The following is a 13,365-nucleotide window of genomic DNA, read 5'->3' as shown; positions in this document are numbered from 1 at the left end:
TTCCCAGCTTTAATTGGTTTTTCAATTAAAAGCCCATTTCACAACCATAAGTGTAAAAAAAACTCAGATTCTAAACTTTCCTTTCTTGAGCATGTGGAAAAAGCTTAGCTTTGAAAACATTTAGTGCACCAAAATCACTCTTGGTCATTTTTACTTGTCTCCTTCCTTTTCATTCCATCCAGTCCTCCTCTTCATCTGCCATAAATTCAAACGCTTGTCATCCAGTTTTATGACTTCATTGTTAATTTTCTCAATAAGAACACTGTGGTGATTACACAAAACTTTAGTTTGATTATACTTATGCCTTTTTTTTAATTTCTTACCGTATTTACTCGAATCTAAGCCGCACCTGAAATATGAGACTCGAAATAAGGGGGGGAAAAAAAACTCCCAAATCTAAGCCACACCTGAAATTTGAGACTCGAAATTCAAGGGGAGAGAAAAGTTTTAGGCCGCACCTCCAAATCGAAACAAAGTTGGTCCATTGTAATATGAGACACAATTTAGGTCGAATGAATGACGATACAGCTACAGTAGTTTGGTTCGAGTCGAAAGCTTAGCAGTTAAGCTTTACCAGGTAGCCATTGCTATGCGTCAGGCGCTCCGTCTGTATTTATACGGATACTCTTCCTTTTTTACGTGCTTCGTCTGGTTTGAATCGATTGCTTATTTTGCTTTGATCTGATAAGTGCCGTTTTCTATGTTATAGGTGTTTACGTCAGTCACTCTAAGCTGAAAATGCATTACTATACTGTGTCATGCATTGTTTGTCGCATTCTGATAGTGCGTGTTTACGGCTTGTCGCTGCTCGCGGCATGGCTTGCTTTTGTACGCGCTGCCGCCGCCTACAATTACAAAAAGAGAGGAATCGTCACATTAGCGAAACAATGGCAGGAGACTGCTATTTGTTGTTACTTACACTGCTGCTTTCTTTGATAATGATCAACAAGAACCAAATAATAGACTGCGTATGATAGACAATGTTCTGAACGAGAGTTTGGCGAAAATTTTTCAACATTTGAAAATCTTTGCGGCCGCTTCTTTAGTACATCAAATTCTGCACAGAAATTAATCATCTTAGATTTAAAAATCTAGTCAGTTGCCGTGCTTCATTTCTGACTGTATCACTATTAGGCATAAGAGTAATACGAATATAAACATGACACGATACGTATATTCTTCCGCGTTTGCTGTTGTCTCACTCTAGTTTCGTAGTTTATTTGGCAGACAGGATTTAAATGAGATAGAAGCAAACACGAAAGAATACATGGCAAAATGTTTATATTCGTATTATTCTTATGGTGAAGAGAATACTGCATGTGATTCACGTTTCATCAGGTTCCTATTAGCAACCATCTCTTCTCACAGGTAGGAAAAAATTCAGAACGTAGAGTTGGCCATATTGACAAAAATCCCAGTATTACCAGTCGGATTTTCGTAGTACATTGAAATTCGAAGATGAACAATACGGAATTTGTGTTTACTTCGTTGGATAATGTATGAAAATGCAGTGGTCGAAACTCGGGCGGAGAAAAATGCTTGTCTTCCAATTTTTTATTTTATTTACTGGCGCAGAGGTTTTGGCGCCAATATTTATCTTTGTGCCTACAAAGGATGCCTGTGTAGCGCTACATATATTCGACGGCAGAAGTTAGTTGTGGCGGCACCTATCAACATTTTTCAGTACTTCCGCTTGCTTTGCACTCGATTCTAAGCCGCAGGCGGTTTTTTGTATTACAAAAACCGGAAAAAAAGTGCGGCTTAGATTCGAGTAAATACGGTATACTCAGGAGTATTCATTCATTGTATTTACTCTTTGAGCTTGCTTTACCATTTTATTGAGAGCAATTTATGAATTGTCTTATCACTTCAAAGTCTCTGCAAAAGTCACAGTGAAGTGAAAGGAAGCGCTTACAATTTTATTCCCATTTATATGTTTTTCAGATGATGCCACCATCCCAACCAAGGTCTTCAAAAATGACATTTGTAGGTTGATTGATTTGCCAGAGCGCCATACGGATCCTGGATCAGAGACTGAATTTTCATTTCAGGAAGAAGAAACAGGTAAACACTTCACTTCCTCTACACTCATATTTTGTAGTTTAGAGGGATGAGCATTGACTATTTCTCACAGCAGCATGTGATATGACTTTAAAGATATTTTGTGTGTTCCACCAGCAATGATTGACTGAATTGCCATAGCTTCTACAATTATGACACAGCAGATAGTTTGAAGGTGCAGAAGATGCTTTCACTGCTCTAAGAACACTACGTGTTCTGCATTGTGATGTATAAGTTGCAAATGTGTGTCACAGTACATAAAATGTTTGTGAAACAACCACCACTGCTTAGTGTCACTGTCTGTGGTTTCACCGTCAAAATGTGTCGTCTTCAAAATAAAATTGTTATGATTGATGCCAATTTACAATTTTTTTCCACTTACCGGTGTTCTAAGTTACTGTAACTTAGTCGTTGCAAACTTTTTTTTTTTTCATTTTGTATTCAGTATTTATAAGGAGCATAAAATGGGTAAAAACATTGAGACAGAAGAATCAGTGTATCTTCAGAGAAGTTTGAAATACACTCCTGGAAATGGAAAAAAGAACACATTGACACCGGTGTGTCAGACCCACCATACTTGCTCCGGACACTGCGAGAGGGCTGTACAAGCAATGATCACACGCACGGCACAGCGGACACACCAGGAACCGCGGTGTTGGCCGTCGAATGGCGCTAGCTGCGCAGCATTTGTGCACCGCCGCCGTCAGTGTCAGCCAGTTTGCCGTGGCATACGGAGCTCCATCGTAGTCTTTAACACTGGTAGCATGCCGCGACAGCGTGGACGTGCACCGTATGTGCAGTTGACGGACTTTGAGCGAGGGCGTATAGTGGGCATGCGGGAGGCCGGGTGGATGTACCGCCGAATTGCTCAACACGTGGGGTGTGAGGTCTCCACAGTACATCGATGTTGTCGCCAGTGGTCGGCGGAAGGTGCACGTGCCCGTCGACCTGGGACCGGACCGCAGCAACGCACGGATGCACGCCAAGACCGTAGGATCCTACGCAGTGCCGTAGGGGACCGCACCGCCATTTCCCAGCAAATTAGGGACACTGTTGCTCCTGGGGTATCGGCGAGGACCCTTTGCAACCGTCTCCATGAAGCTGGGCTACGGTCCCGCACACCGTTAGGCCGTCTTCCGCTCACGCCCCAACATCGTGCAGCCCGCCTCCAGTGGTGTCGCGACAGGCGTGAATGGAGGGACGAATGGAGACGTGTCGTCTTCAGCGATGAGAGTCGCTTCTGCCTTGGTGCCAATGATGGTCGTATGCGTGTTTGGCGCCGTGCAGGTGAGCGCCACAATCAGGACTGCATACGAACGAGGCACACAGGGCCAACACCCGGCATCATGGTGTAGGGAGCGATCTCCTACACTGGCCGTACACCACTGGTGATCATCGAGGGGACACTGAATTGTGCACGGTACATCCAAACCGTCATCGAACCCATCGTTCTACCATTCCTAGACCGGCAAGGGAACTTGCTGTTCCAACAGGACAATGCACGTCCGCATGTATCCCGTGCCACCCAACGTGCTCTAGAAGGTGTAAGTCAACTACCCTGGCCAGCAAGATCTCTGGATCTGTCCCCCATTGAGCATGTTTGGGACTGGATGAAGCGTCGTCTCACGCGGTCTGCACGTCCAGCACGAACGCTGGTCCAACTGAGGCGCCAGGTGGAAATGGCATGGCAAGCCGTTCCACAGGACTACATCCAGCATCTCTACGATTGTCTCCATGGGAGAATAGCAGCCTGCATTGCTGCGAAAGGTGGATATACACTGTACTAGTGCCGACATTGTGCATGCTCTGTTGCCTGTGTCTATGTGCCTGTGGTTCTGTCAGTGTGATCATGTGATGTATCTGACCCCAGGAATGTGTCAATAAAGTTTCCCCTTCCTGGGACAATGAATTCACGGTGTTCTTATTTCAATTTCCAGGAGTGTATGTATGTGTCAGTAAAATGACCTGGTTTGATGCACAGGGGGTAAGAAACTACTGCACTATTGATATTATTACACCTCTCTTAGGAAAGTAGTATTTCACTGTTCAGTGTTTACACAGCTGTCAATAATACAATAGCAGGCCTGTGCCTTTTATTGAGATCTGGCATCCACTTCCTGTTTCTTTTCTGTCAGCTTTTAAGAACAGAGCAGTGCATTTAACTTGTTCTTTCATTTGTGTGTTATGATCTGCCATTAGCAATACTGTATACTGTGGGTAAAAAGTTTAGATGCAAAATGATTTACGAAGAATATGCTTTGATTCCTGGTGTCATATACAAGTTGAAATTGGTTCATTACAATAAATTTCGCTTACCGTGTACAAAGGTAATAAGATTGCAGATGTACTGTGATGGAACCCTTAATATACTTGGATTTTTTTAGAAGTGCACAACTCAGTTTTCTTCACCTCATGTTGTGGTTATTTCTGATGATGGTTTTTTGAAGTCTTAATATTACAGACATATTGTTTGAGCTATGCAAAAGTTTAATTCCATATCTTATTACAGATTTGAAGTAAATGTGATACATTACTTACATTTAGATAACTACTTGGCAATTGACACTTACGTGTCTGGCAGAGGATTCATCAAACCACTTTCATACTATTTTTCTAGTGTCCTGCTCTCAAACAGTGCACAGGAAAAATGAATACTTACATTTTTCTGTGCAAGGTCTGATTTCTCTTATTTTATTAGGATGAACATTTCTCCCTAAGTAGGTTGGTGTCAACAGAATATTTTCACATTTGGAAGATAAAGTTGGTGATTGATCTTTAGTGAAAAGATGTTGCCACAATGAAAAATTCCTTAGTTTTAACAATTGACACCCAAATTCGTGTATCACTCTCTCCCCTGTTTCATGATAATACAAAATGAGCTGCCCATCTTGAACTTCATGGATGTCCTTTCCTTACGTCCTTGCTGGTAGTATTGTATACCATCATCATTACAAATGCTAGGCTATTTAATTTATTTGTGAAGTGTTGTATATGCGAGGCCTGTGACATATTTTTATCCAGGTGCATTCCTAGGAATTTCATGACCATTTTGCTTCCTAGTTTTTGTAATGGCCTTGCCACAGTGGTAATATGGGTTCCCGTCAGGTCACTGAAGTTAAGCTCTGTAGGGTTGGGCTAGCACTTTTGTCTTGTAAACTGACATACGGCCGGGAGAGTGCTATGCTGACCACATGGCCCTCTATATCCGCATCCAGTGACACCTGTGGGCTGAGGATGACATGGCAGCCAATCGGTAGCATAGGGTCTTCATGACCTGTTCAGGTGGGGTTTAGTTTTTTAAATTGTGGTTTTTGTGGTGAATTTGAACATCATTTAACTTGACTTGGTTTGTTTTAAACTGTGTTAACTTAGTTTTTTCAGTGTTTAATTTTAAGCAATTTAGATTAAAGTAGTTACCTAATTTTTCTCCAGTATTGAAGATAGTTTGGGGACTTTGGTACATACTGTTAGTGTCAGTGATTTCAGTTTCATCATTTTCTAATAAAACTGTGTTACAGTCAATATTAAGAAAGAAAATGGGAACTAAAACTGAGCTTTAAGGAGTTCTTTCTGAAATGAAGTGGTTTTGCATACTGAACCACAGTCCCCACTCCCTGATGTTATAACCACTTCTTGTCTTCAGTTGCTTAGGTGGGACCTAAACTGTTATAATAGTGTGCCCCTAATGCCTTATTTTTTGAGTTTAGAGAGTAGCAAGGAGTGATTCACACTATCAAGGAATGTAAGATATATTGCAGCTTGTGCCATCTGTATCCTTCCTAGCAACACCAGCTTTTCTGAGTTCTGCAGGTCGGAACGCTCCCTGCAACATATGCCACATTCCCAGAACCCCCCTCCCTCCCGACCTCACTAGTCCCTGTCCTTCACTCAGCTCCCCTTTCCTGCTCCCCCTCCAGCACTATATGGCCTTCTGTTCCTCCAACACACCCACTAGTCTTTTTCTCCTCCTCTACTGCTCACCTTTTCCATTTTCCTCTCCCTCAAACCTTGCAACTGCACCTAACAGTCACATTCTGTTGCCACCATGTCCTTGAATGCTCCCTCAATCGGCACTGTCATCCCCGCCCCTACCCTGCTATCCTTCCCCTTCCACACCTCAACCTCCTACTTACCCCACTACCCACACATGGTTGCTTCTTCTATCAAGTGCAGGTGCTTGCAGTCTGACCTCAGTGGCCAGAAACAGTGGTAACATGTGTGTATATCGTGCTGAAGTAAATTTTGTGTGTGTGTGTGTGTGTGTGTGTGTGTGTGTGTTCTATGTTACAAGGTGGCCTTTTGGCCAAAATCCCGCCCTTAAAGCAATCTTTCTGGGTGTCTGCAACTCAGCATCTCCTCTGTATGGTGAGCAGCAATGTATCCTTTTCATAATATTGTCATTATTCCATCTTAGATTTACCACTGTTTTATATTCCAATAACTTTTTACTCACCAATCTTCTGTGCAGTATACCACTTACAGTTAACTCTTATGCAACATACACATTTTTTGTCAAACATATCAGATTTTGCACTCCATTTAAGACGTATGGGTTTGTCCTCACAACAATGGGAACACTTTTACAGTTATCATTGCAATTTTCCTGTAGAAATCCATGGTATTTTGTTGTCTGCCCATTTTTAAAGTGTTCATCTAATTGATGCATACTTATCTACCCAGGAATATCTATTTTAACATTTGAACAATGGAAATTCCCAGTTGGAATATCAGAAATGTAGGAAAATTTACGCGCGCGCCCACACACACACACACACACACACACACACACACACACACACACACACACAAGCTTTCGGCTGCAGAAAAAGAAACACACACCATTCATTCATACAAACAAGCACACCTCACACGCACATAGCCCCAACTGCAGCAGCTTGGACCGGAATGCAACTGTCACAGGGAATGGAAGTAGCAACCTGGAGGGGTGGGGAAGTGGAAGGGGCAGCAGTGTATGGGTTGGGGGGTTGGGTAGGGGCGCTGTTTGGTGGAGTGCTCTGGGACTAGAATGCCGAGTGCTCTGGGACTAGAATGCCAACAGGTGCAGCGACAGGAGGCTGTGGGGCAGGGAAGTGGGGGAAATGGAGTGAAAAAGCAGAGGAGTGGGCAAAGAAGTGGGAAGAGATGGGTGGGACCAAGGACTGTCTCATAAGAATAAATCTCTTTTGTGCAGTTCATAAAATATGGTGGTCGAGGGGAGGATCCAGATGGCTTGGGTAGTCAAGCAACTATTGAAATTAACCATGTTATGTTCAGCTGCATGTTGTGCCACAGGGTGGTCCACTTTGCTCCTGGCCACTGTTTTACGGTGGCTGTTCTTCCTGGTGGACAGCTTGTTGGTAGTTATACCGACATGAAAACCTGTGCAATGATTGCAGCGGAGCTATTATACGACATGACTGCTTTCAGAGGTGGCCCAGCTTCTGATGGTGTAGGATAAGCCTATGACAGAACTGGAACAGAAAGTGCTGTGTGGATGAATTGGGCAGGTCTTGCACTTTGGTCTTCCACGGGGATATGATCCTTGTGGCAAAGTGTTGGGGTTGGGATTGGGAATGGCATAGAGATGATCTAGGATGTTGTGGACGTTGGGTGGGCTATGGAACACCAGTTTAGAACGAGTGGCAAGGATCTTCTGTAACCGCTTGATGTCAGGTAATCAAAGTCCTGGTGAAGGATGTGGTTCTGTTTTTCCAGTTCAAAGTAATATTGTGTGACAAAGGGAGCACTCCTTTGTGGCTAATTCTTGGAGGTGGTGGGAGAATTGAGGGAGATCTGTTTGTGGATTTGGTCTGCGGGATAGTTCCTGTCTGTGAAGTGTGAAGGCCTTGGGGAGACCCTCAACAAACTGGGCAAGGGAGTTCTTATCACTGCAGTCAGGCTGTATGGGTATGGAAGGGATAACAGCTATCAAGATGCAGTACTGTTGGTGGTTTGATGTGGACAGAGATGTGGATGGAGTCATTCGAAAGGAGGTGCTCAGTGTCTTAGGAAGGTGTCGTGCTGGGTTGAGCAGGACCATGTGAAGTGAATGAGAGAGAAGATTTCGAGGTAGTGAAGCAATGAAAATAGTGTGTCTTAGACCCGAGTCCTGATCATGAGGATATCATCAAGTAACCTGGACCAGACTAGAGGTTTGGCATTTTGGGAGGCTAGGAATGTCTGTAGATGGCCCATAAATAGGTTGGCATAGGAGGGGCCATGTGGGTGCCTATGGCTGTGCCACAGATTTCGACAGCTATCTCTCTTTCACACTAAAAACCTACCCCACGTGAGGGCTGTGGTAGGGAAGGTGAATGGCTGACTTCAATTTATTGGGAGAATTTTGGGAAAGTGTGGTTCATCTGTAAAGGAGACCACATATAGGATACTAGTATGACCGAGTGTGTAAGGTCCACACCAGGTCAGATTAAAGGAAGACAAAGAAGCTGGTCAGAGGCACACTGCTAGATTTGTTATGGATAGGTTAGAACAACACACAATTGTTAATGGAAATGCTTCGTGAACTCAAATGAGAATTCCAGGAGAATGGTTACATTTTGTTAGAGGAACACTGCCAAGAAAATTTAGAGAACCATCATTTGAAGCTGACTGGCAAACAATTCTTCTGTCACCAACATACATGTGCGTAAGGATCATGAGGATAAGATATGAGAAATTAGGACTCATACACAGGCATATAGGCAGTCATTTTTCCCTCGCTCTACTTCCGACTGGCACAGAAAAGGAAATGACTAGCAGTGGGGCAGTCTACTCTCCGTCACACACTGTAATGTGGTTTGCGGAGTAGCTATATTGATGTACATGCAGATACATCCTGGCCATGTGGGGATGGTGTATCTGCAGTGACAAGAATTCCCTTGCCCAGGATGCTGAGGGTTTCACCAAGGCCTTCACAGACTGGCACAATCCCTCAGACCTAGTCCGCAAACAGATCTCCTGTGCAATTTCCCTCACACCTCCAGTCCTCCTCCCATCCCCAAGAACCAGCCACAAAGAGTGCTTCCCGCATCACCCAGTATCACCCGGGACTGGAACAAATGAGCCACATACTTTGTCAGGGTTTTGATTATCTATCATCATTTCCTGATATGAGGGACATCTTACCCAAGATCCTTCCTGTTGTGGTTGGCAGAAGAGCCAACACCGTTTTACTAGAGGAGGCCGAAATGCACGTGTTTTAGCTCACGCAGGCTGGCGTGAGGTCTGGAACATGACAAGGAAATTAGAATTTAGAAAAACGGACGTAGCTGGTGGAATACTTAACTTTAATCCATTAATGATGAACGTCACTCTTGACGGTACATGATTCACAATATCAATAGTAACTGAATATGGCACCTTGCTAGGTCGTAGCAAATGACGTAGCTGAAGGCCATGCTAAACTATCATCTTGGCAAATGAGAGTGTATTTTGTCAGTGAACGATCGTTAGCAAAGTCGGTTGTACAACTGGGGCGAGTGCTAGGAAGTCTCTCTAGACCTGCCGTGTGGCGGTGCTCGGTCTGCAATCACTGATAATGGCGACACGCGGGTCTGACGTATACTACCAGACCGCGGCCGATTTAAAGGCTACCACCTAGCAAGTGTGGTGTCTGGCGGTGACACCACACTTCCCACTCCTCCAACAGCAGTGTTCCATAGCCTACCCAACTTCCATCACATCCTAGTCTTTTCCTGTGCCTTGCCACAGGAATGATATCCCTTTGGAGGACCCAGGTGCAAGACCTGCTGGATGCACCCACCCAGCACTTCTTATTCCAGTCCTGTCACAGACTTATCTTACCCCATTGAAGCATGACATATTAAAGGAGCGATGCCATATACCAGCTTTGTTTGGTATGAATGACTACCAACGAGCTGTCCACCAGGATGAAGGGCCACCTCCAAACAGGCCAAAAGGAAAGTAGATCACCCTATGGGACAACATGCAGCTGAACATAACATGGTTGATTTCCATGACTGTTTGACTACCCAAGCCATCTAGATCCTCCCCTCCACCACCAGCTATTATGATGGGAGTTATCCTTACAAGACATTCTCCACTCCTGTAATTATCTCTACCTCAATCTGTGGTAACATAACGTCCCCTCCACCCAACAGTTTCCACCTGCTCTGTCGTGTCACCTCCTCCCCATTCTCGTCTTCAACCCTCTTTGTATGATGCTCTCTGCCAACGCACCCACCCGTATTTCCTCACTCCTCTGCTTTCTCACTTTTCCCCACCTCCCTGCCCCAGAACCTCCTGATGCTGCACCTGTTGGCATTCTAGTCCCTGCACACATTGCCAGGCGGCGCCCCCCCCTCCCCACGTATACACTGCTATCTCCCCCACTTCTCCACCCCTCCAGATTGCTGCTTCCATTCATTTACGGTCTGAGCTGCTGGAGTTGGTAGTAATGTGTGTGAGGTGTGCTTGTTTGTGTGAATGAATGGCGTGTGTTTCTTTTTCTGACAAAGGCTGTGGCCAAAAGCTGATGTGTGTGAGTGAATCGCTAGTTATTAAGAAGTCATTTCTGGCGCATTGTTTGTCGCTCTCTTCCTTTGTTATTGTACCTTAGTGCAATCCACTTACATGTGTTGGTAGGCTCAATATAATTTGAGTTTCTGTTGATGCCTACTTCATCTTCCTTTCTTTTTTCCCCCCTTTGTTTTCACATTACTTTTAACGCTTGAAAGTCAATTGTTTTTCATAACTATTTTCCATTTTCCGTCACTGTTTCCACAAATCCATAAACTTTTTTGTCGTTTAAGAGTTTTAGTAATGAGGAAAGATTATAAAAGGCTCTGCAGTTTTGTATCAGGTAATTTGTTGCATATATTTATTCAGACTCGGTATATTGATTAGGGAGAACATGGCGACTGTCGTGTAATGTAATTTCTTTGTCATAATTTTCAGCCTCAGGCCATGGAAATAGGTTTGTTGATGGCTTTGTCTTCTTAGCCTGTCCCTGCTTGAAAAGAAAGGAAAATGGGGATGGTAAAAGACTAGGAAAGTAATTACAAATAGAACTAACTTTTGTACCCAACTATATGTTATCATTAGTTGACAGTGTGCCGACCGCAATACACTCCTGTGCAAAACTTAAGAATTAATTAGATAACGTAATGTGACATATTAACCACTCAGTGAAAGCGAATGGAAGTGTTGGAGCATGTCGTCAGACAGTTCTCAATCGAGCAGAGAACGCTGTACTTTACACGGTGTTAGGTCACAGTGCTGTGGCGCCAAATGAGGCTGGCTCTGCAGTGCGAGACAGTTGAAGGAATTGGAAAAGACTGCGCGTGTCACTTAGCGAGAAGCTCAGAAATAAAATTTCGATGACTTCACACGGGGGAGAGTCATTGGGAAACTGGAAGGAGGATGGCATGTGACAAGCGTAGCCCAGGAGTTTGGTATTGCTTGAAGGATTGTACAGCATGCACTGGAAGCATTTTGAACCACAGGCACTGCTGCATGTAGGGGAGGAGGTGGCCGACCACAGTCGATTACAGCAGCAGATGACCGCTACATTGAGCAGTGGATAAGAAGGGAACCACACTTAACAGGACTGCAAGGCACGCAGTCACACACCCCACAGTGGGATGGTGATAGCGTGAGCATTGTCTCTTTGCCCAGCTACTAGTAAGTGGTGTTCCATTGATACTGGCATGTCAGCAGCACCATTTGCAATGGTGCCGAGAGTATAGAGACTGGACCAATGAGGAGTGAAGTCGCGTGCTTTTCTCAGATGAGAGCATATTCAGTCTGAATAGTGATTCAAGACATACCCTCATATTGTGAGAGGTGGCAACGCGTAATGCACCCAGGAACATTGTCAAACTTCATCTTTTTGGTAATCCTGGTGTTACAGTGTGTGGGGCATAATGTTGCATGGGTGCACAGATCACCAAATCTGTGAACACAGTGTACTTACTGGTTGACATTATTGAGAGACATTATTGTTCTCCACATGCATCTTTTCAGGGGTGCATTTGGCCCCAGATTCATTTTTATGGATGACAATGTGCGACTGCATCAAACAGGGGAGCTTGAGGAGCTATCGGAACGAGAGGATATGTGGCAAATGGACTGGCCTGCCCGTGCCACCCGACCTAAATCCTATCGAGCTCATTAGGGATGTGGTGGGGAGACGTATTCCGGCATGTCCATATACACTGACAGCCAGTTGGCAGTTGTCAACTGCACTGGTGGAGGAATGGAACTCCCTTCCACAAGAACTCCTTACCAATCTTGGGGCCAGCATGGGAGCAAGTTGCAGAGCATGATGATTGCACACCCTATTAAGAATCATGTCCTGCCTTTTGTAGTTTTCAGGGTACCGTCATGGGTCATGGTGACATTGGTGTAATTATTGTCTCCGAATAAAAGTGTCATTTCTGTTCATCTTATTACCTATTTCTTTCAGTTACTGTCTGTACTATACTGTATCAGTTCTTTCTATGTATGGTCCAAGTTTCATCAAGCTATGTTACTCGGCAGAGACACATTGTTTGAAGATTACCTTCATCCGTAAGTTTTGCACACCAGTGGACATGACAGGTGCCTGCTTCGGGGGAATGGAATGATTTAGAGTTACTTCAGTTATAGAATCCCTTAGAGAGCTCGATCTGTTCGATTGAGGTCTACTCCCCGCTAAAACAATTCTGGTCCGTGTAAATATCTATATCTGTCAGTGTATTGAGACAATTTGCTGTCTATTAATTGTAGTTAGCAGTATGTGCAAGATTGTTTCTTGTGAATATCAATCTGATGAAGTGATATTAAGGACTGATCCTCTTTAATTATCTTCAATCAAATAGAATTTGAAGCTCAGTGACTTTCATGTTTTCTAAAACACTATGACACAGTTCTCACAAATACTAAAAAATCCATTGGAGATTAGGAGATTTCTGAGTATTGTTATGCACAAAACATTTCGAGCTTATTAACGCAGCTGTCAGTAGCTTAGTACATAGTGTAAGTGTCTTGTAATTGTAAAAGTACCAGTTTAAATCTTGCTAGCAGCAACTTCTCTTTTTTTTCTATATTTATTATCAAATGGAAATTTTAATTATTTTTGTATAAATGTCTTTTTCTCTTTAATTACTAATTGTGTAAAAACATCAGTATTTACTATAAACAAAAATTAGGTACAAAAATACAAAACAGTCGGATTGAAAATAAAAATCTTATTTACAGAGTTTTAACAGTGTTTTGTTTTCGTTCTGAATTTGGCTACTTGCGGACCGTGTAGAACTTGGAGCTTCTCGGCTTTCTTTTCCTCTCTTTCCATCACCTCTTCAT

General features: G+C 43.6%; 1 protein-coding gene across 1 annotated transcript in view; it reads left to right on the top strand.

Moving 5' to 3' along the window:
- Positions 1-13,365, top strand: part of LOC126106121 (uncharacterized) — a 116,065-nt gene that overhangs the window by 41,625 nt on the left and 61,075 nt on the right. Inside the window, exon 4 of the mRNA XM_049912366.1 lies at positions 1,945-2,064. Within this exon, the coding sequence (XP_049768323.1) occupies positions 1,945-2,064 (120 nt within the window). The remainder of the gene's footprint in view (positions 1-1,944; positions 2,065-13,365) is intronic.

Source organism: Schistocerca cancellata, chromosome 10, assembly GCF_023864275.1.
Source record: "Schistocerca cancellata isolate TAMUIC-IGC-003103 chromosome 10, iqSchCanc2.1, whole genome shotgun sequence".
In the NCBI taxonomy this organism is placed as follows: Eukaryota; Metazoa; Arthropoda; class Insecta; order Orthoptera; family Acrididae; genus Schistocerca; species Schistocerca cancellata.
Note: the sequence above shows the minus strand (reverse complement) of the source record. Positions and strands in the feature narration are given on the sequence as shown.